Here is a 20,814-nt window from a genome sequence, read left to right on the forward strand (position 1 = left end):
CTGGACAAACTCGTTAAAACTATCATATTGAACAAAGTTATCAGAAACATAGATGAACATAATTTGCTGGGGAAGAGTCAACATGTTTTTTGTAAAGGGAAATCATGCCTCCCCAATCTACTAGAATTCTTTGAGGGGGTCAACAAGCATATGGACAAGGGGGATATAGTGTACTTAGATTTTCAGAAAGCCTTTGACATGGCTACCCAAAGGCTCTTAAGCAAAGTAAGTTGTCATGGGATAAGAGGGAAGGTCCTCTCATGAATTGGTAACTGGTTAAAAGATAGGAAACAAATGGTAGGAATAAATGGTCAGTTTTCAGAATGTAGAGAGGTAAATAGTGGTGTCCCCCAGGGGACTGTACTGGGCCCAGTCCTATTCAACATATTCATAATGATCTGGGAAAAGGGGCAAACAGTGAGGTGGCAAAGTTTGCAGGTGATATAAAACTACTCAAGATAGTTAAGTCCCAGGCAGACTGCGAAGAGCTACAAAAGGATCTCTCAAAACTGGGTGACTGGGCAACAAAATGGCAGATGAAATTCAATGTGGATAAATGCAAAGTGATTCACGCTGGAAAACAATAATCCCAACTATAGATACAAAATGATGGGGTCTAAATTAGCTGTTACCACTCAAGAAAGATCTTGGAGTCATTGTGGGTAGTTCTCAGAAAACATCCACTCAATGTGCAGTGGCTGTCAAAAAAGTGAACAAAATGTTGGAAATCATTAAGAAAGGGATAGCTAATAAAACAGAATATATCATATTGCCTCTATATAAATCCATGTTTATGCCCACATCTTGAATACTGTGTGCAGATGTGGTTGCCCCATTTCAAAAAAGATATATTAGAATTGAAAAAGGTTCAGAAAAGTGCAACAAAAATTATTAGGGGTACGGAATGGCTGACATATGAGGAGAGATTAAGATGACTGGGACTTTTCATCTTGGAAAAGAGACGACTAAGGTGGTGGATACGATAGAGGGCTATAAAATCATGACTGGTGTGGAGAAAGTAAATAAGGAAGTGTTATTTAATCCTTCTCATAACAAAAGAACTTGGGGTCACCAAATGAAATTAATAGGCAGCAGGTTTAAAACAAACAAAAGGAAGTATTTTTTCATGCAATGCAGAGTCAACCTATGGACCTTCTTGCCAGAGGATGTTGTGAAGGCCAAGACTATAACAGGGTTCAAAAAACAAAACAAAACAAACAAACAAAAAAAACCTAGATAAGGTCATGGAGGATAGGTCCATCAATGGCTATTAGCCAGGATGGGTGGAGATGGTGTCTCTAGCCTCTGTTTGCCAGAAGCTGGTAATGGGTGACAGGAAATGGATCACTTGATGATTACCTGTTCTGTTCATGGTGCACCTGGCATTGGCCAATGTCGGAAGACAGGATACTGGGTTAGATGGATCTTTGGTCTGACCCAGTATGGCTGTTCTTATATACTCCTCCAGATCTAGCAAGAAACTGCTCTCAGTCTGGCCCTGCACCTCTTCTTATACTACCCTGCTGGGCCCTGATTGGTTGCTACCCACACAGCCATTCTAGGCAGCTTGGAGGACCTCTCTACTGCCCTTTTCTAGAGCTGGGTGTGGCAAGGCTACAAGGCCTCCAGGAGGAGGCCTCAGAGCCTAGTCCACTCCGTCACACAGACGAAGTTGATGGTATGTACTGCCTGTGATAATGGTACACAGATAGAAGATCTTCTGTAAAGTGACATAAGTCCTAGAGACCTAGCTGTGGACAGAGTCTTCTTTAATTACCCAATGTATCATCTGTCTGAACGCTAAATAATCCATCTCCTTCTTTTTTAGCCCTGGTCCCTAGTGGGAGACAGGATAAATGTAGCCAGGCTTGTCTATAAAGAGATAATGCTATTGCAAGAGAGTTCCAGACAGTAGCTTAGCTAGGGGGGAGCAGGGCCGCCTCCCTAACGAGCGGAAGTGGTGCCTTTATAATTCTTTGGCGCCTTTTACACTTCGGTGTCGGGTCCCTCACTTGCTCCGGTCTTCAGCGACATTGCGGTGGCGGGGGTGGGTCCTTCAGCACCGAAGACTGGAGCGAGTGAAGGACCTGACGCCGAAGTGCTGCTGAAAACCCAGAGTGCCACTAGGTTAGTACCAGAGGGTGGTGCCTTTTTTTTTAAATCTCTGCTCCCCCTGTTTTTTCCACTTGGCTACGCCACTGGTTCCAGAGGCAGTATCAGACACATCAAACATTCCTTAAGGACATGTTTGACCACCTTTTGGCCTTTGTTAATAATGGTTGATGTTCATTTCCTTTGGTCCTCTAGCAGACTTTGGTAAAAAGAATCATCTTCTCCAACAATCCAAACTGTTATCTAGTCTTCAACAACTAGGTAGCTGGCTATACACATATTCAAAGATGTGGAACAAGACAACTTTCTACCCAAAGAGGCTAATTTCTTCCTTTCTTATCCAATGGGATAGAAGGTTGAAAGCCAGATCTCAGTCTTTGAAATGTTGTAGCTGCTACGACAAGGGAGTTCAGTTGAGGATGTTATGCAAAGCCGTAAGCCTCCACTCAAATGTAATTGTAATATATGTAACTTGTACCATTAAGTTCTGCAACCTTTTTGCAGACTTTGTAAGTCCAGCTATTGTTAGCATAGCCTTTTAAGTTTTGTAACCTTTGCAAGCTTTGTAACCTTTTCAGTTACCATTTGTATGAACCTCCAAGCTTTGCACTATTCAGAGAGAGTGTGAACAAGGGAGTTTGGGAGATAAGGGAGTATGAACAAGGGAGTGAATGTGGGACTGGGCGGAGAGGAACTGCAAGGAGAAAAAGAGTCTGGAGACAGGTGTTCTGACGTAATCTTCACTGAGAAGGCAATCATGGGGTGCTGTAAAGAAAAGAAGAACCTGGTATGCATGAAAGGAACTGGTCTGGGAATGCTTCTCGGTGATGGAAACAGAAGGAAAACTCAGTGTACGTGACAGGAGCCACTCAGTTCCAGCATGGTGATAGGCATGCACACAAGCCCCCTGCTTCTTCTACCATGCTTCGGCTTCTCGGCTTCCCATGCTGTCTTCGATAACTCTCCACTTGTGCAAGTGTGTGGGTGCAGGAGGGTATGAATGCGGTGAGTGTGTGCATATGAATAAGCTCCATCCCTTTTCTGTCTGACCCAACAGCGGCAGCGTAATAAAACTAATACAAGTGTGACCCTGGGTTGGCTTTTAGGGAAACAGAGGTAAGAGAGGATGCACATGAAAACAAAAGAAACCCTATTCTGGGATTTGATGCAGCTTGTCAGCCTTTTTGGAAACTGGTTGACATGAAGAGGGTTTGGACCAAATGGACTTAGCGAGTTGCCATAACCCTTCTACTATGGGCAAAGAGACTTTAAGTTTCATTGTCGACCCTAAATTTCAAACATTGGATTTGCTGTTTCCTCCAAAACAACTGATGGTAAATTCAGGGTTGATGCAATCCTATCCACTAACTCACAGTAAGGAATTGCATCCTCAAAGGGAGACAAGGCTGTTGTCATTCCAACACTGTCATCAGGAGATGATCTGCTCTACAACTCTCCTGAATCATAAGAAAATTTATGGAAGTCCCTCTTGGTATTCCTCTCCTGAAGTTACCTCCTGTTCTGCAGGCTGAGGAGGATCTGACAGTCTTTGATCCCTGGCTGAAGGGTCCTTACCTCTCTGTTCCATAGAAGATGGTGGAATTTATTCTACCCTTGCAAAGTCCAGTCTTCTAGTATGCCAAGAAAATTGAGAAAGAGTTGGCCAATGGGCCATGGCATCCGGGGAGGTATAGGGTAGTCCTGCCAGCTTGACCAGTTTGATATAGCAGTCTCCAAAGGATACTCAGGAAATTCAGGATCCCTCCTTAGAACACATCTTCCAGGAAACAACTGTCCAGTTGACACCCATACCAGATCCAGCTCTAACTCCAACCTCAGATCAAATCTCAGGTCCGACACTGAAGCCATTGGTGAGACCTGTGATGCAGAGAAGGTGGGGAAAAGATTTTCCCTGGTGACCCTGTAGGGATTTGAGGTGGAAGAGGCAGTAAAACTGGGACTCTCTGAGACTCTCTTGTCTAGGTGTCTTGTCTGGGGGAAATTGCATTTCAGTTGGATCTGAGGGGTGCATATCCAGTTGAATCTGAGCTGTCAGCTCAATCATGCTTTGTTGGTCCTTTGCTGATGGATCCGCAAGCTTTGATCTTGGGCCCACAGATTTGGATATAGGTCTGGAACTGGAGCCTTTGAACATTGATTCCATCCCATGCAAGTCATCAAAAGAACTGCTAGAGACATGCTTAGCCTCCTCTTCCTTGGAACTGCAGAACATGTTCTGTGCACATCTCACAGATCCGTATAACTCCTGTTTGGATCCAGGGTTGGTGTAGATTGTATTTTGGCAGAGGTCAAAGTCGAGGATCTCACCATCAGAGTCTCAGTTGACTTGGAATAGGAGCCTGGCACCGAAGCTCTCATCATGGATCCTGATGACTTCTTGGATGCAGAAGTAGACTGAGCTGACTCCAGTCTCTTACTTTTTCTGCCTGATCCCTTTGAAGTCTTGAATCTTGTAGGCATAGCAATTAACATGTACTGTAACAGAAAGACTGGCAGGGTGTCCCTTCCCGGCTCGGGCGCAAGCGTGCTGCATATTTGGCAGTATGCTGGTGAGTAATTTTCACCCAAACATTTCAAGCACTGTACCTGCGCATCAGAGGAAGGAAAGACTGCTGGACACAACACATTTTTCTTGAAGCCTTGTTTCTTTGTGCTAATGTCCATCATAGCTGTTATCTATTTCTAATCTAATTAAGAAAAAAATTTCTTTTTAAAACTATAAACTATACTAATCATGTAACTACTAAGTTACTACATTACTCATATAAACTTATTACGATCACTATCCTATTTATTTATTATACGAGTGTTTTGGGGAGTTAGACTACAGCACTAATTGCAGAAAGAAGCAGATGGCAGATGATTCACATCCTAATGCTGCAGCCTTTGGAAGGAATTGAGGTGGCGATAGTGCCAACACTCTTATAGCCAAGCCCCATGTCTGCCACAAGTGCTAGGGACACAAAGGGAGCGACAAGGGATGTCTAATAGGCAATACTACGAGAAGGTTACACCATCTAGCTGCACTGGATCTGCACATCCCCAAGAGTGGAAATACGCAGAATGTACTCAAAGACTTGTCAGTTCCTGATTCATCCCAATGGAATTGCTCCTCAAAAATCCTTTTAACTCCAAGCCAATACTTCTATTTTTTTTTCAGGATTTTAAGATCTTCTTGCAGATCAGTCGCCCAGACTAAGATGTAAGAATGTCCATACTAATCTCCAAAAAGGAAATTCCCTACAAAATCTCAAATAAAGACATAGAACTCCAGAAAAGCAGAGTCAGACAAGGGAAAAATTCAAGATCCACAGCAAGCAGTAACTACTACTAAAATAATCCAAGAACCTGACCATACTTTTACCATCCACGATGGAATTTATGTTCATGTCTAAACATGCAGGATCTTCACATTGGTAAACTTTTTTATTTCATACTTTTTTCTTAAGGACTGCCTGTCTTCCTTCTGGACTATTCTTGAATTCTCATGTTTGAGCAAAAAATATAGTTGTTACTCTATGGTACTATCATTTTAGATGCATTTGTGATAAACAACAAATAGTTGAAATAGATCTTCCTTTTACGATTTCACCTTTAAAGTAGTACTGAGTGTCAGTGAATGCAATGAGTAATACTAAATGAGCATTATGGTAATAATAATAAAATAACTGCATTGACTTATTTTGTTTAGGAGAATCCATCTTCAACATACAGGATTCTGAAGACTATCCACCTTCAAGATCACCATCATTTTCTATAGTTTCAGAGTTATCTGCTAATGATACTGTTTCAGTCACATCATGTATGTCACATAGCCACAGTATATCACCTGTGGCAAAAAGAAAAAAAATCTCTATCACCCAGAAACAACAGATAAGTTTGTGATAAGAACCAGCAGATTACAAAAAGAGGTAACTGATGAAAAAATTGCCCGGTTTGTTTATGCAACAAACTCTCCTTTCTGTACGATTGAGAACTCAGACTTCATTAACATAGTTCAGTCATTCAGACCAGGATACAGTTCACCCAACAGAGCAGATGTCACAGACAAATTGCTGGATAACGTGTATGAAAGAGAAATTGAGCAGTGTGCAAAAGGTCTACAAGGTGCTATTGTTAACCTGAGTCTTGATGGGTGGAGCAATGTCCACAATGATCCTGTTGTATGTCCTTGTGTGACAACAGAAGAAGGCAATGTCTTCCTTACAGAAACAATTGATACATCAGAAATGCACGCACAGTAGAAGAAGTAGCAGTAAAAGCTATAACAAACTGTAAAAAAAAATTCAAATGTCTAGTACGCAGCTTGGTCACAGACCATGCTGCAAATGTATCCAAGATGAGAAGAAATTATTTAGAAGAGAGTCCCAAGCTAATAACAGATAGTTGCATCTCCTAGCCAAACACTTCAGTGTTCCAGAAATAAAGGCTAATGTTGTTGAAATTGCAAAACACTTCTGTAACAACCGCGTTGCAGCAGCTGCTCTGAAAAAAGTGGAAGGAACCAAGCTGACTCTCCCACAAGAGACGTGCAATGGAACTCAGTAGTGGACTGTTTTGAGCACTATATCAAGAACTGGCCTAATCTGATGACAGTCTGTGAACAAAATCGTGAAAAAATAGATGGCACTGTTACAGCCAAAGTTCTCAACATTGGGCTTAAGAGAAATGCTGAACACATGCCAAATACCCTGAAGCCTATTTCTGAAGCCTTGAACAAAATGCAGGGAAATAGCTGTTTTCTTGCTGACGCTGTTGAAATTTGGAAGGAACCGAGTGAGATCTTAAAAAGAGAAATACGCAATGACAGAGTTAAATTACAAGCATTAAAAAAGACAAATGGGACAAGCACTATCTCCAGCTCATTTTCTTGCAAATATTCTCAATACTCGGTACCAGGGTCAAACCTTAACTGCTGAAGAAGAGGAGTTGGCTAGAACATGGACATCCAGCAATCATCCCTCCATAATGCCAACTATAATAAACTTTGGAGCTAAGGGTGAACCATTCAAGAAATATATGTTTGCAGATGATGTTTTAAAGAAAGTCACACCAGTGAATTGGTGGAAGTCACTTAAGCACTTGGATTCAGAGACTGTTGAAGTGATCATCTCACTTTTAACAGCAGTAGCTTCTTCTGCTGGTGTAGAAAGAACATTTTCTTCCTTTGGAACAATTCATTCCAAATTGAGAAATCGTTTGGGACTGAAAAAGCAGGAAAGCTTGATTTTCATTTCTAGATTATGAACAAACAGGAAAATGAAGGTGAAGATGACTAAGTTACCTCCAGAAGCCTATATTTTAAGTTTCTCATGTTGACCTGGCTGACATAGTTGATTTAATTTTTTTTAAGTATTTCATTTAACTATTTAAGTTAAAAACAATTTTAACAAAAACAAACCTGATTTTAAAAAACTTGAATGTTTAACTAAATTCAAAAATTCATATGCTTGTTTTGTTAAAATATTATGTTTTCTGTTGAAGAAAAAAATCCAGAATACATAATGTTGTTGTTTTAGTTAAATAAAACAATTTAAATGTCTGTCGGGTGATGTTCTCCTCCTAATACAGTATTGCAAGAAAATCCTCCAAATATTAATGATTAACCTGTTGAAATGGAGATAGTTCACCTCCCAATTACTTCATAAATATCTGCTTCAATTACCTTTGGTAAATGAAATAGCCAAACAATCGTTCATTTTCTGATGTAGCTGTAAAACTAATCTGAAAAGTTTTCAAAATAAATCAGTTACAGCTGGTTTTTCTGAGGAAGGAGCAACTGAATTTCCTTGAAAATTCAGCAACAGTCTAAAGCCAGGACCAATTTTCTAATAATCGCTGCTATTAGCAAAGGAAAGCCTACCAGGGACTAACTGGAAAAAGCATAAATGGATAACTAGTCACTACTGGGAATATGAAATCATAAAGTATAGGCGGCCTAAACAGCTGCCTACTGGAGAGAGGACAAGTGCAGTGTTTTGGCATGGTCCTCAGTAGCAGTCAAAATATAGGTATAGCAAGGCCTGTACTCTACGTTGTCCATGGTAACAAAAGTCGAACTCAGCCAGTTACATAAACTTGTTTATAAAAGTTAGCCAAATTTAAAGACAGAAAGACTGAATAGGTCCAAACAAAAAGGTCTACTTATACCACCCAAAGAAGAGAATGGAATTGGAAATTAATGGACCAAAATTGGTGTGCCAGAAATTAGGTGTAACTGGTGGACAAAATAATGAGGCGATGGGTTATTCCACCTATCACTCCTTTTTGTGGGTCCTTAAAAAAGGTTTCAAAAAGAGGATCAAACAGGCCAGAGGACAGCAGGACAAAAAGGAATCAGCCACTCCATCATGGTTGTCACCCTTACCATCTTCTGCGATCCCAGGAGCCACTATGACACCATTCAGCCTTCAGTCTCCTGATCCTGAGACCAGCGCCAGAGAGAGAGAGAGAGAAGAAAACCGATTACGTCACCACCTCCACCAGCATGGGTTAATTTCTAAACATCAGCTGAGATATCAGACTTTGGTTCCTGCTAGTACTCCCTCCCTCATGTATCCTTTTACTTCCCCTACCTTATTTCCCCTCTTTCCTATCCATCTCTTTTTTACCTTCTGTTTAATAAAAGCCTGGCTTAGCTGGTCAAGAGCGTTTCTTTCAGAAGTGCTGCGAGCCCCGTGACCAATGAGGCAACTAACGGGAATGCTGTGAGCTGATACAAGTTTGCCAGGTCTCGGGGTGGCTGATTGGACTGTGCCTGTGTTTCTGCAGCAGCACAGCTGAAAGTAAGAATCAGCACCAAAGTCAGAAGCTGCATTTTCTATCTTTTCTCCCCCCTTGTGGATGTGTGTGTCTTGTCTAGTCTTAAAGGAAGCAGGATTGGACTTTAACAGCAGCAGCAGCTCCAGCCCCTTTTAATTAACTTGTTCTCTTTTCCTCAAAAAGGATATTACCATCTTAAATATCACTAAAAGATTCTCAAACAGGGGAGTTTCCCTTATTAAAAAAAAACCTCTCAAGAAAAAAAAAGTGATAAGTTAAAATGAAAGCCTTACTTCATACTGTACATTTACGATTGAACTGTCTTTCCTTGTTTGTTTGTTTGTTTGTTTGTATCTTTAATCAAAGGTTATGAAGATTTTTAATGGAGTATTTTCAATGGGACTAAGCAGGCTGAGGTCTCTGTACTGGAACCCTCAAACCTTGTTTAACAGTTTAGTGTTGTACAGCGGCAGGGTCACGTTAGCACCTTTGACTCTCTGGGCCCACTTACTCCATGAAAATTAATATAACAAGGGTCTGCAAGCAGGTGGGAATCATAATTCTGACTTGAGAAACTATAAAATTGTTTGCTGACCATTTTTCTTAATAAACGTCCTGCCTGTTTGTATCTTATTTCCAGGTGCAGATTATTCACTTATTCACCAGTGCTGCTTGTCACGATGACTTGCATTCTTTGACTTGTTTACTTTCAGTTTATAACTTTCTCTAGCCCCCAAGAATGAACAGCTTCACAGTAAATGGGCTATAAATGGTAATTTTGCAAAGACCACTTAACAAATCAATTTCCAGATTTCTATTTCTAAGACAAAGATTAAAGGGTGACAGAAGCAGCTTCTTCTGGATGACCAGGTTTGGGTTTTTTTTTTTTTAAACTAAACCTATGCATGACAAGAAGTGGTCTTGTCACAAGAGGGTTTTAGTAATTTAGCGCGGTTGGGTGAGCAGCATAGTCAGCACAAAAAGGGTATGTGGTTAGGGTCCTTCTTGTGATGGACTGAATGGTCAGATAGGGAATTGGTCTCAAGGTGAGGGTCCTCTCTGAAGTCCTCAGGACAAAAAGAAGCCAGTGTAGTAATTGTCTATGCGGGGCCTCAGTGAGAACATTTTCCTTCCCTTAACCTGAACTGTCCTGCAGGCTTTGTAGCATGACACAAATTATGGTAGGGAACAGTGGCAGTGTTGTTTCAAAAGCTGCTCTGGTGCTGTCCCCACCACACATCAGCAAAATTAAGGGCTGGTTCACAATGGAAGTACGATAGTGATCCTGAAGGAGGGTAAGCCAAAGTTCAGGTGCTAAATCCACTTTACTGAAATCCCTGTTGTTCCCCCAACCTCTTATGCAACAAAGCATGAGACAGGTAAGCCAAAGGCTACTAGAGCAGGTGAGGAGCTGCTGAAACTCACTGGTTTAGAGGCAAGGGGGAGCACTTGGCAAAACCTACCCCAAAGCATTGCACTCAATTCCAAAAACGCAGAATTCCTAGGGGAGAATTTTTAAAAGACTCATTTCCCCAGGGAAAAGAATCTTTTGCAAGTTACTCACCCAGGCAGCATGCAATTCACCTTATGCAGAGCATCCATCCATGGCCTATGCACAACTTATGTCCTCAAAATAGGGCTCCAGTAGATCTAAATGGTGCATAGGCCTCTGTGGTCCCTCTATACAGAAATGAGTTTCACCCAGAGTACAGAAGAGGAAGTATCTACTTCTCTCTGCAGCAAAAATAGGACCTGAGGAGGGTGTGGTGGGGCCAGAAAAAAATGCCAATTGGAGCAGCTTTGAAATTAGGGGTGTGGGGGGAATAAAGAAGAAAAGAGGAACTCTGTCTCAATTTAGCTGGACTGGACAAAAAAATCCTATGAATTACAGCTTCTGTTCACATCAAAGAATCTCACACAGGAAAAATATAGCTTCAGGTTCTTCTAGTATAGAAACTCAACATTTAATCATTTCACTGCCAGTAGCTGTAATTACAAACATCCAAGCAATGCATTTATCTTGCATGGAAGAATAAACCTATATCAGGGTTTGGCTATGCAAATAGTTGATTACATCTAATAGTCTGGATTAGATATATAAATTGAAAAGGATGGACTCTATAATCTTAATGGTCAGAATATAGATGAGATTTACATTTACAACACAGGTATCAGTGATTGGCTGTGTATTAAAACAACTCCTTTATATTGTCAGAAAAAAAACAAAACAGAAGCCTAAAAGGTCTATATAAACTGATCATACTCAATAGTAGGTATATAAATATGAAGATACCTCTTCTCAGTTAGACAGAACTTTACATCTTCCAAGAGTTGTACAAACACTAACTAAAATTCAGGATACAATTTTCAGAAGTTCTTAGTGATTTAGCAGCGTAAGTCCCATTTTCAAAATGGACTGAGACACCTGGTAGCCTCATTCTCAATAAAATTCATGTACATGCTTTTGAAAGTTTTACTTGCAGTGTTTCAGCTGTCTCTCAACTCACAGAAGAAGACAGTAGATGGCCCAAATGTTAGGAGCAGGCATTACATATGGCCCAAGCATAGTGTATTTCCTGTGGACCTTGGGAATTCAAATTATTTATATGATTCAAACTCAATACTAAACAAAACAATGCTAGGCTACTTTTTAGACAACTTACACTTGACAATACAGAAACATAAAAGAGAACATACAGTTTTATCCAGCATATCTACTTTATTGTTAACAAGTGGCAAGATTGTATAGGGTGAGCTATTTACAAATTACATTTGCAAATTAAAATGGAATTGACACTTGAGAATTCAAACTTCACATAGCAAATAAGTGATCAAGAAACTCAAACCATTTGATAGAAATAGGACTCTCGATAGTGACAAATGTGAGAGTATTCAGTGCATTAAAGTGCCAGGCATAAACAATAACAGATGCAGTAATGACAACTTTAATAATATCAGATACAATAATGAACCATTTATATAAAACAGGTGAAACATTGGTATAAAAATAAATAAATGGGTGCTTTGGCTTATGAAGATGCATATAAGAGACACCTACAGGGACAGTGCTTGAAGGACAAGCACACACAAATTCCACTGGACGCCAGAGCAGCTGTTAAGTGCACAGCACTGGATCAGGTGCAAATCCCACATTATTTCTGCCAAAAGCCCACACCAGAAATGGTGCATAGACCGCTGTTATTCTATAACTACATTTGCACTAGTGGTTTTGAACTGAATGAAACTTCAAAATACATCTGATTAAGTCTCAAGGGCTATTATTTACATGGGGAAAAATACTTTTCAATTAGTATATATCAAATGAAGAATGTTCATATTTGTAAAGGGAAAATCGAAGTTTTTCAATTGCTTGTGACATATTCAATGGTTCTATTTAGTGCCCATGAGCATGGTAACATGTCTGCACCTTAATATGTGTAAACAATTTAAAAAAAATCATCGGGAAATATGTACCAGTGTACCTCATAGTGTGCATTGTACATCTAGGAGAAAGTCTCAAGGAGCTGAGTGAGCGCTAACTTACTAAACACTGCAAATAATATCCTACCAAATATTATTTGTAAGACCTGGATAAAGTGAGGCCATGATTTAACTTGACTACTGGGTTAAAAAGAAACCAACACCCCACAGGCTAATCTGGTTTTAAATCAACTGTGCTTATCGAAATGCAACAGAACTGTACTCAATTATGTTTAGAATTTAAAAGATACATACACACAGATTAATAATAAATAAGCCTTGAAAAATTCTACTCACTCACTCGCCCCGAATGAGTAATATTTTTTTGGGCAAGCAAATAAATTTATTATAAATTTATTTTCAGTGTTTGACACACAGTTGCAAGCACAAAACCTTGTTCCCATTTAAGTTTCACTGCTTAGCTAAAACAATAAAATTAAGTAGTAAAATAGCCCCTTTTCTAGGAACACAATTTTTCCAGTAACGATTTCAGAAAGCTTCTTCTAGGAGTGTTTGATTCTGTACTGTATGAGGAATAAATGTGACTGATAACTAATGTTTCTAGGGGATTTTTATAGCATTCAGACAATATTATTTGATTTCATGTTCAGTAGACTAGTCATTTGGGATGCCAGCACACAACATTTAAGCTACAGCAAAGAGATACTGTTCTGCTATCTCCATCGGGAAAAATAGTTTTTATCTATTCCTCCCTGCCCACCACCACTACACCATCACAACACTGAGCCACTTCCTCTCAGGAACAGACACACTCCATGATGTTCTATCATTGGGGCTATTGCTGAAATGCACTTTGCAGTCGGCACTCTGTTTCCCTCACTCGCTGTACCATGTGCAATGAAAGACTGATAATTAGATGCATTGTAGGAGCAGATTCCGTGCCAGAGCACCATGGAGAGCTCCTAACATCAAGCTAGGTCTCATTACTGGGCAACAAACCTTAAAGATTGAGATTTTCAAATCCACCAAGGGAAATGTAATGGGAAGTCCAAATCCCTTTAAAAAGCTCTGCCTAAAAGTTCAATTTTTAATGAAAAACGTGAGATAGAATGAGGGAGAGTGATAACATAAAAGGAAACGGGGAATGGAGAGGCAGAGGGGAAGGCAAGACACTAAGTCCGGTGTCTGCTTTCTCGGGCACAGAAATGTTTTTCATGGCCCTAGTTCTAGGTGCTGGTGGTCTAAATCCTAAAAAGAGCAGCACTCAACACCTTCAGGACAGGGAAGATAGCTCGCAGGCTAAACCCGCGGAAAAAAAAAACAGAAATTGGGCTTGTTTTTGGCTTCATTGGCTTGTGAATTGCTTGTTGGCTAGTTTTTGGCTTGTTGTAGCTTATTGCTTCTTTTTCTTGATCAGCTCCCGCCAAGCAGGGGCAAGGGGGGGGCAAGCAGGTGTGAAGGGGGGAGAGAATCAGAGGTGCACAGTGGGCCCACCACAATCCTAGACTGCAGGCTGGGGGAGATCTAGTCACATAGAGTGTTGGGTTTCTTAGGGACTGGCTTGTTTTGGCCCTGTTCTGAAATGGGATTAGCTTGATTGTAGGCTTACTGAGAAAGTCAGGGTGCTTATTTACCATGTGAAAGTTGGTAACTGTGGAACCTACCATTAACCTTCACCTCAGAGCTGGCTCTTCATGCAAGAACCCTCCACTGACTCTCTCCTGCAGAATGAGAGAATCTTTGCAAGAGAACTAATAGCGCAATATATATGGTGGATAGTAAAAGTTGTCAAGGTCCTGGAAGCGAAAGTAATGCTGTAACCATGTAATTACACCAACAAACTTATTCAGAGATTTTTAAAATGTGCAGTTAGTGCATGTTGTTATTCATCAGTTTTGGGGTTTATAATCCTCCTCTAGTGTTCTGCCCATTTTAATTAAAAATGATTAGTTTAGATTTATTAATTTAATTTTGGATAATAACTTTTGAAGAGTTCACACAGAACATATGTTCATACATAGCCTTGGAGAGATGTACACTGAGCTTTCAAGTTCTTCACTAATCTTCCTTCAATCAACATGCTTATTTCTTGCTTTTTGTATGATACTTAATTAGGCTCCTTATGTGTTTCATATTCCATTTAAACAGCATCTGCAATAAGTATTATGAAAACCGTTCCGTTTTTGTTTGCTAACATACATTTGGATAGAAAGGCAGTAGTCTGTGCAGTTATAGTGTGCAATGCAGTCCACCCTAGATAGCACTAGATACATTAGATAATAAAAACATTTTGATAAACAAACCTGAACATACTGAATATAGCCTCAGTAAGCAGTAACAAACTGGATAATCAAATTTTATGTTAGTGTTTTCATGTCTTTATTATAGAAGATTCAAACGTGCATATTATTAAATGTTACATTTTGTCAATAATCTAGGTTTAAATTTACTTAGTTGTAATGCTGAATTAAACTTTAAAATAATACACACAAAATTTCAATTAAAAGAAAATAAATGGTGCATAACTCTATTTTTCTAAAACCTGACTTTGAAGCACTGCATTACACAACAGCTCAAAGAGCAGTGAATATAAATCCACATATTGTATGCATTGAATTGGGAAACCTGGCATTTATGGTTTCAAAGGACAGACTTTCATAATTCTGTAGATAATTCCTTCACTCCTCTCATTATTCACAATAAAATCCTTGTAAGCTTGAAACTATTCTGTTTCCTTACTAAACTTTCCCTTTATATTTTACGCACATATTGCTGTTATTACAGGTTTGCTCATGATGAGTCCTGGGCTGCTACCATTTGTTTATTTTTTTTTTAAAACGGATAACATTTAATTTGCCAACAGATATAAGAACAGAAACTAAATAGATCAGATATTGGGCCTATGAACCTTCAACGTCCCTCGGCTGAACCCATATTTGGCTCATTCTTACATCCCTTGGGCATTTCATACTACAGTAGAAGGCCCACAGGACAATGGACACCCTAATGTGATTCTGGAGCAGATTTTCCCTTGGGGTTTATGTCCACAAGGGATGCAGAATCGTAATTCCCATGTGTATATATGAAACTGCCAAAAGGCCATTCTATACACCTTGATTTCTAGCACCCAAATTCAGTTAAAGTCCATCAAGTCTACCTATTATACAACATCACATTTAATAGTTATCCACTCTTGCACACTAAACACGGACAGCTCAGTGGCCATATTGTAGAATTAGAAACGATGTCAATACACCAGGTAAAGGGACAATTCCTAGAAGCACCTAATTTCTCAGAAAGATTACAAAACAATTCTGTACCACTGAACTTGGTCATCCTAAAATAACAATAATAATTTAGGGCCCACAAAATGACAGCATCAAGTCCCTAAAGATATCCACAAAAATCAGAGAAGGGTATCCACAAAATGGATATCAACTACATTTTGTGTGTAATTGGTCCCATTATCTGTATTTTCCAAAAATATGAATAGTGCTTTTGGATTACATTAATTGAAAATATTGCAATGTCATACCATACGTGGCAAAAAGCTTCAATATACCACTAACATAAATCATACACATGCTATACTAGTGGCAGCAATGAATTAAAAGTAACAATTCTGGACAAGACAGCACAGTTAATTTGGGAAAGGCACAATTAGATTCCTTCCTTAGATAGTTTAAAATACTTCAAAGCAAACGTCACATAACAGAAACATTTAAATTCAGACACAAACTAAGAAACTCAGCTTTTGCCTGGTTATTTAAACTGTCCTTCTGGTTATCATATTACAAAAGTTAAACAGCTAAGGTGTCTGATCCTGCTCCCCTGGAAGTCAATGTGAGTTTTGCTATTGACTTCAATGGCTGCAGTACCCATCCCAAGAAAATGTAGTAATTGCAGACAGAATAATTAAATATTCACATACTATCCCATGAAGCATAATTGCTCCATAAAACATATTGCTTTGCCTATTGCACGGGGATAAGAATAAAGGAAGTGATGACTCCTATCAAAACGTACAGTACCAGTTTCAAATAACTATACGGACCTCATCACGTCAGACACATTATAAGGACAGTTTAAAAAATTGATGTACAAATTATTTTCATCATCTATGATAATCATCCATTAAAGCCATCCACTGGAAAATCTCAATACATATCCAAGAAACTGTTTAAAAATTTTTTTGAGTAAATTATTTTGTCTTTCCTTCTGGAGAAAGAGGAAGGAAGTGAAGGGAGCAGGAACTTGCAGACATCTCTGGAAGGAGAGATGGGAGCTGTTGGATAAGACTCGTGTGCACAGTTGTGAAAAGGAAAGTACATCATTATGGAAAACATGGCTTTTTTTAAAAAATGCCTGGTCCCATACTGCTGGCTATAAATATGTAATAACCTTCATTGGTTCTTATTCAAATTCTATTACTCTTTACATAGGTGAACAATACTTTCACACAGGACTTCAGTCCATTTGCTTTAACAAATATTTTAGAAGCAGTCCCAGAAAATAACCATGGAAGCTCTTTGGAATAGTATGCTTTAATCTCTTTAACCAAAGACAATCTTTAACTATTTTAATTAGAAAGTTATAGGAGCTGCTCATGCAGTTTTCATACTTCCTTAAAAGACAGTTTCTTAGTTAGTGTCCCATAAGTATATCTGATTCCTTCTCAGAAACATTTTTTAACCCAAATGTTTCATAGCTAGAATATATTACATACCAAGGTTCTACAAAAAGAGCCATTTCTATTTGCTAAGTTACCAAACACATTTCTACTTAGTTTAAAACATTTTCCAACAGAGATTAGAGTATCCTTGAATGGCACAGTTTTAGGTACCTGTTATTTTTATATACAGTATATATATTTATATATAAATAACTATGTAACCAAAAGGATTGCACTCAGTAAATTACTACAACATGGTATTTCAAGCATGTTTGCAGCATGAAATCTAACAGGAAGGAGTGCTCCAGGTGCTGCAATATGCAACTGAAGCTCTGGATTTTTTTGTTTTTTGTTTGCTTGCTTTCAAGAATGCATTCACACAACCATTCTTCGAATTCCACATTCACAGCAGAACTTTGCCCATTCCACCGGGTACCTGGTTCCACATTCATGGCAAAATTTTGATAACTGTACAGGTGAATTTTCATCACTGCTTTTTGTACTTCCTCCATTCACTGAGGATGAGTAGTCTCCACTATCATACCCAATTTTACCATCAGACCTGAAAATTTAGATAACAAATGTTCATAATATAATTTAATACAGTGCATCTTGGTATAAGTACCCATTCTAATCCCTTACAAAGAATTACTATTTTTTAATAACTGACAAATGTTTACTTTAAAGTTTGTGCCATAAAAGGGATAATCAGCCTACCTACTTGAAATATCATATTGTGCACCCTTTCCAAAGTGCTTCCTACTTTGAAACAAAAAGAGAGATGCTAAAGGAAACTCACACCAGAATCCTAGAAGCAGGAAGAAACATTCAAGTCACAAGTTAATCTAACTAGAAATTCTATCACTGACCTATCAAAGGTTTTGTTGGAAAGTAACCCTAAATATATCTTTAACAAATGAAAGTATAGAGTCAAAGAAATATTAGCACTGTATTTTTTTTAAAGACAGTCTTCCTGCCTAGTTTTCAGAGGCACTAAGCATGCACAACTCCACTTAACTTCAGAGGAAATGTATGGCACTGAGAATCTCAGAAAATCACACCCACCTTATCACCCTCAGATCATGTGGAGTTAGAACTATAAACTCCCTATTTTCTCTTCTTCAGTTAGCAGTAATTGACTTAAATTTAGGTTGAAAGAGCCACCCCATTCTCTCATAACCTTTTCACAAGTGTACTGAAACTTCTAATGCTCAGCCATACACACTTGGATGAGTGAAATTTTACTTTCACACTAAGCTACAGCACTAAATATGCTGAACCTACAGTCAAAGCATACTAAAATTGTTAAATCTACCAAAGAATATTGAATTAAGAGGTTCCCATAACTGTCTGTGTACGACCCTTCCCATCATTTCCTGTAGAGAGTACTCCCCTAAAATGTTTCTATTTACTGTACTTACAAGATTACAAAGTTAAAAACTACCTGCTTGAGTAACTTTCTGCATTATAGATTTTCCTTTTGTTTGCTAGAGCAGCTGTGCCCATGTTTTTTGCCATACTTGGAGGGGTTGATATTCGAGTTTTCACAGTGCCTCTGGAAGAGAGTAGATATTCAATGAATTAAACAAACAGTTTCAACAAACCACCAGGGCACAATATTACTAATACTTTTTAAAAACAGTAGAAACTCATTAACCCCACCAATGACAGAGTGAAGAGCCATAGCAAGATTAGGAAGGTCGGTGGACCACAGAGTGCCAGAACCTGGACCAGTGATGGTAACACTGCACCCTTTTGGCTAATGGTGAAGAAGCATTTCACTCATACTCCCAATCTTTCATTCTGTATCACCTCTTTGCTCCCAGGCTAAAAGTGATTTTATGGCTCTGTTAGGACTGCTAGAAGAGTGAAAAGCAACTAACTGGTGGCCTAAGAGGTGGAAGACTCTTTAGGCAGATGGATGCCTTGCACCCCTTCACATTCATTCTTAGGTGAGCCATGGCCACAGCCTTCTCATTCCCATAATACTGAACCCAGCCACAACAGCCATTGGAGGTGGCTGTACTCCCCTGCTTAGGAAGGACAGTGATGCCCTCTTGGTCCAGCCTCTTCAACCTAAGCATGGGTATGGGAAATAACTTTCACCCAACTGGGTAGCAGCACCCATCTTTTATGGCTTGTCAAATGCTCAGTTCAATAGTGCAGCAACACAGAGGCAAAAGCTCTCTCAAGAATCCCCACACAGAAGAAGGGAAGTTGGGTGGTGATACCCAGCTAAAGGATTGCTCTGTCCCATTCAAATCTCCAGACAGTTGCTCACTTTGAAGAAGTGGAGAAACATCAGAGCACTGACAAGCTCCGCTATTCCTGAGCACAGATAGGAAGAGTGTTATCCCTGAGTAGCATTGCCACCATCAAGAGGAACAGGGAGGCGGAAGCACCCTTCACTACCAGTGATTAAAGATAAGTTCTGTTATCTTGTTCCAAAAATTTACCACACACTGGACAGTATGTTGAAGAATGTATTTATTTTTTAAAAAAATTTACCTTCATCAGTAATAGCCAAGGGCAGATTAAGGCAGGATTCTTGACCCCTGTGATTTGGACCCAGTGGCCTGAACACTGCTGTGAAAAACCCAAAATAAGGGGAGTGGCCTAATAATTAAACACACAAGTATGCCACCCACTTTTGCCAGCGAGTAATTTGGCCCATAGCCCCAACTCACAGATTGACTTTGTGAAAGCAGGCTGGTCACAAACTTTCTCCTTTAGTGCTCCTGTTTGTAGGATGGGCTGTTTTCCTACCTACTTACCAACAGCATTGTAAGGATTACTTTATAAAAGCATTGTGGAATCAAAAAGCCAAAATATAAGTGCAAATTACACTCAAAAAGTTAGGTAAAAGTACATTATTAAAGTTGCAAAGTCAAGCATTCAAAATTTTGGAAATGCCAGAATTGTTTGCCTGGGCAACCTTAATTCAGTCCCCTTGTGCATGTGCATTATTATACAGTCTTTAATTACATGATCACATACTGTTTTTTCCTACAGGAACCCTGCCTTATTCAGTGCATGAGTGATGAATTTATGAGCAACTATTTATCATTCAATGTGTGACCACAGGCCTCATTTACTCTTCAAATCCTACTCTGAATATAGAATTATTAATGTCTTTGTCAACTTGTCTACAGCACTCATCATTATAGTACAAGTGCTTCATAAACACTACAGAATATCAGGTTTCCGAGCAGCAGCCGTGTTAGTCTGTATTCGCAAAAAGAAAAGGAGTACTTGTGGCACCTTAGAGACTAACAAATTTATTAGAGCATAAGCTTTCGTGAGCTACAGCTCACTTCATCGGATGCATTTGGTGGAAAAAGCAGAGGAGAGATTTATACACACGCACACACACACACAGAACATGAAACAATGGGTTTATCATACACACTGTAAGGAGAAAGAAAAGGAGTACTTGTGGCACCTTAGAGACTAACAAATTTATTAGAGCATAAGCTTTCGTGAGCTACAGCTCACTTCATCGGATGCATTTGGTGGAAAAAGCAGAGGAGAGATTTATATCTCTCCTATAGATATAAATCTCTCCTCTGCTTTTTCCACCAAATGCATCCGATGAAGTGAGCTGTAGCTCACGAAAGCTTATGCTCTAATAAATTTGTTAGTCTCTAAGGTGCCACAAGTACTCCTTTTCTTACTACAGAATATATTTCCACACCACCCCTCTGAGATGACAAGGAATTATTATCTCCATTTTACAGATAAGGAACTTGATTCACAGAGACATTAAGGTAATCAATATCCCCTAATTTTGGGTGCCCAATTTGAGA

At 39.2% G+C, this 20,814-nt stretch overlaps 1 protein-coding gene and 1 long non-coding RNA gene across 4 annotated transcripts in view; one reads left to right on the forward strand and one right to left on the reverse strand.

The window, feature by feature from the left end:
- Window positions 1-8,201: 8,201 nt before the first annotated feature.
- ZC2HC1A (zinc finger C2HC-type containing 1A) overlaps window positions 8,202-20,814 on the reverse strand; it is a 61,566-nt gene continuing 48,953 nt past the window's right edge. For all 3 annotated transcript variants that reach the window (XM_038393068.2, XM_038393067.2, XM_043507686.1), the window contains 2 exons: window positions 18,453-18,563; window positions 8,202-17,570 (listed from right to left, as the gene is read on the reverse strand). In XM_038393068.2, coding sequence (XP_038248996.1) covers window positions 17,384-17,570; window positions 18,453-18,563 — 298 coding nt within the window. In that variant the 3' untranslated portion in view covers window positions 8,202-17,383. The remainder of the gene's footprint in view (window positions 17,571-18,452; window positions 18,564-20,814) is intronic.
- Window positions 9,636-19,849, forward strand: LOC122458648. Its single transcript, XR_006278753.1, has 2 exons — window positions 9,636-9,765; window positions 18,863-19,849. It is a non-coding gene; the product is annotated as an uncharacterized LOC122458648 (long non-coding RNA).

The sequence above is a fragment of the Dermochelys coriacea genome, chromosome 2 (assembly GCF_009764565.3).
Source record: "Dermochelys coriacea isolate rDerCor1 chromosome 2, rDerCor1.pri.v4, whole genome shotgun sequence".
NCBI lineage: Eukaryota > Metazoa > Chordata > Testudines > Dermochelyidae > Dermochelys > Dermochelys coriacea.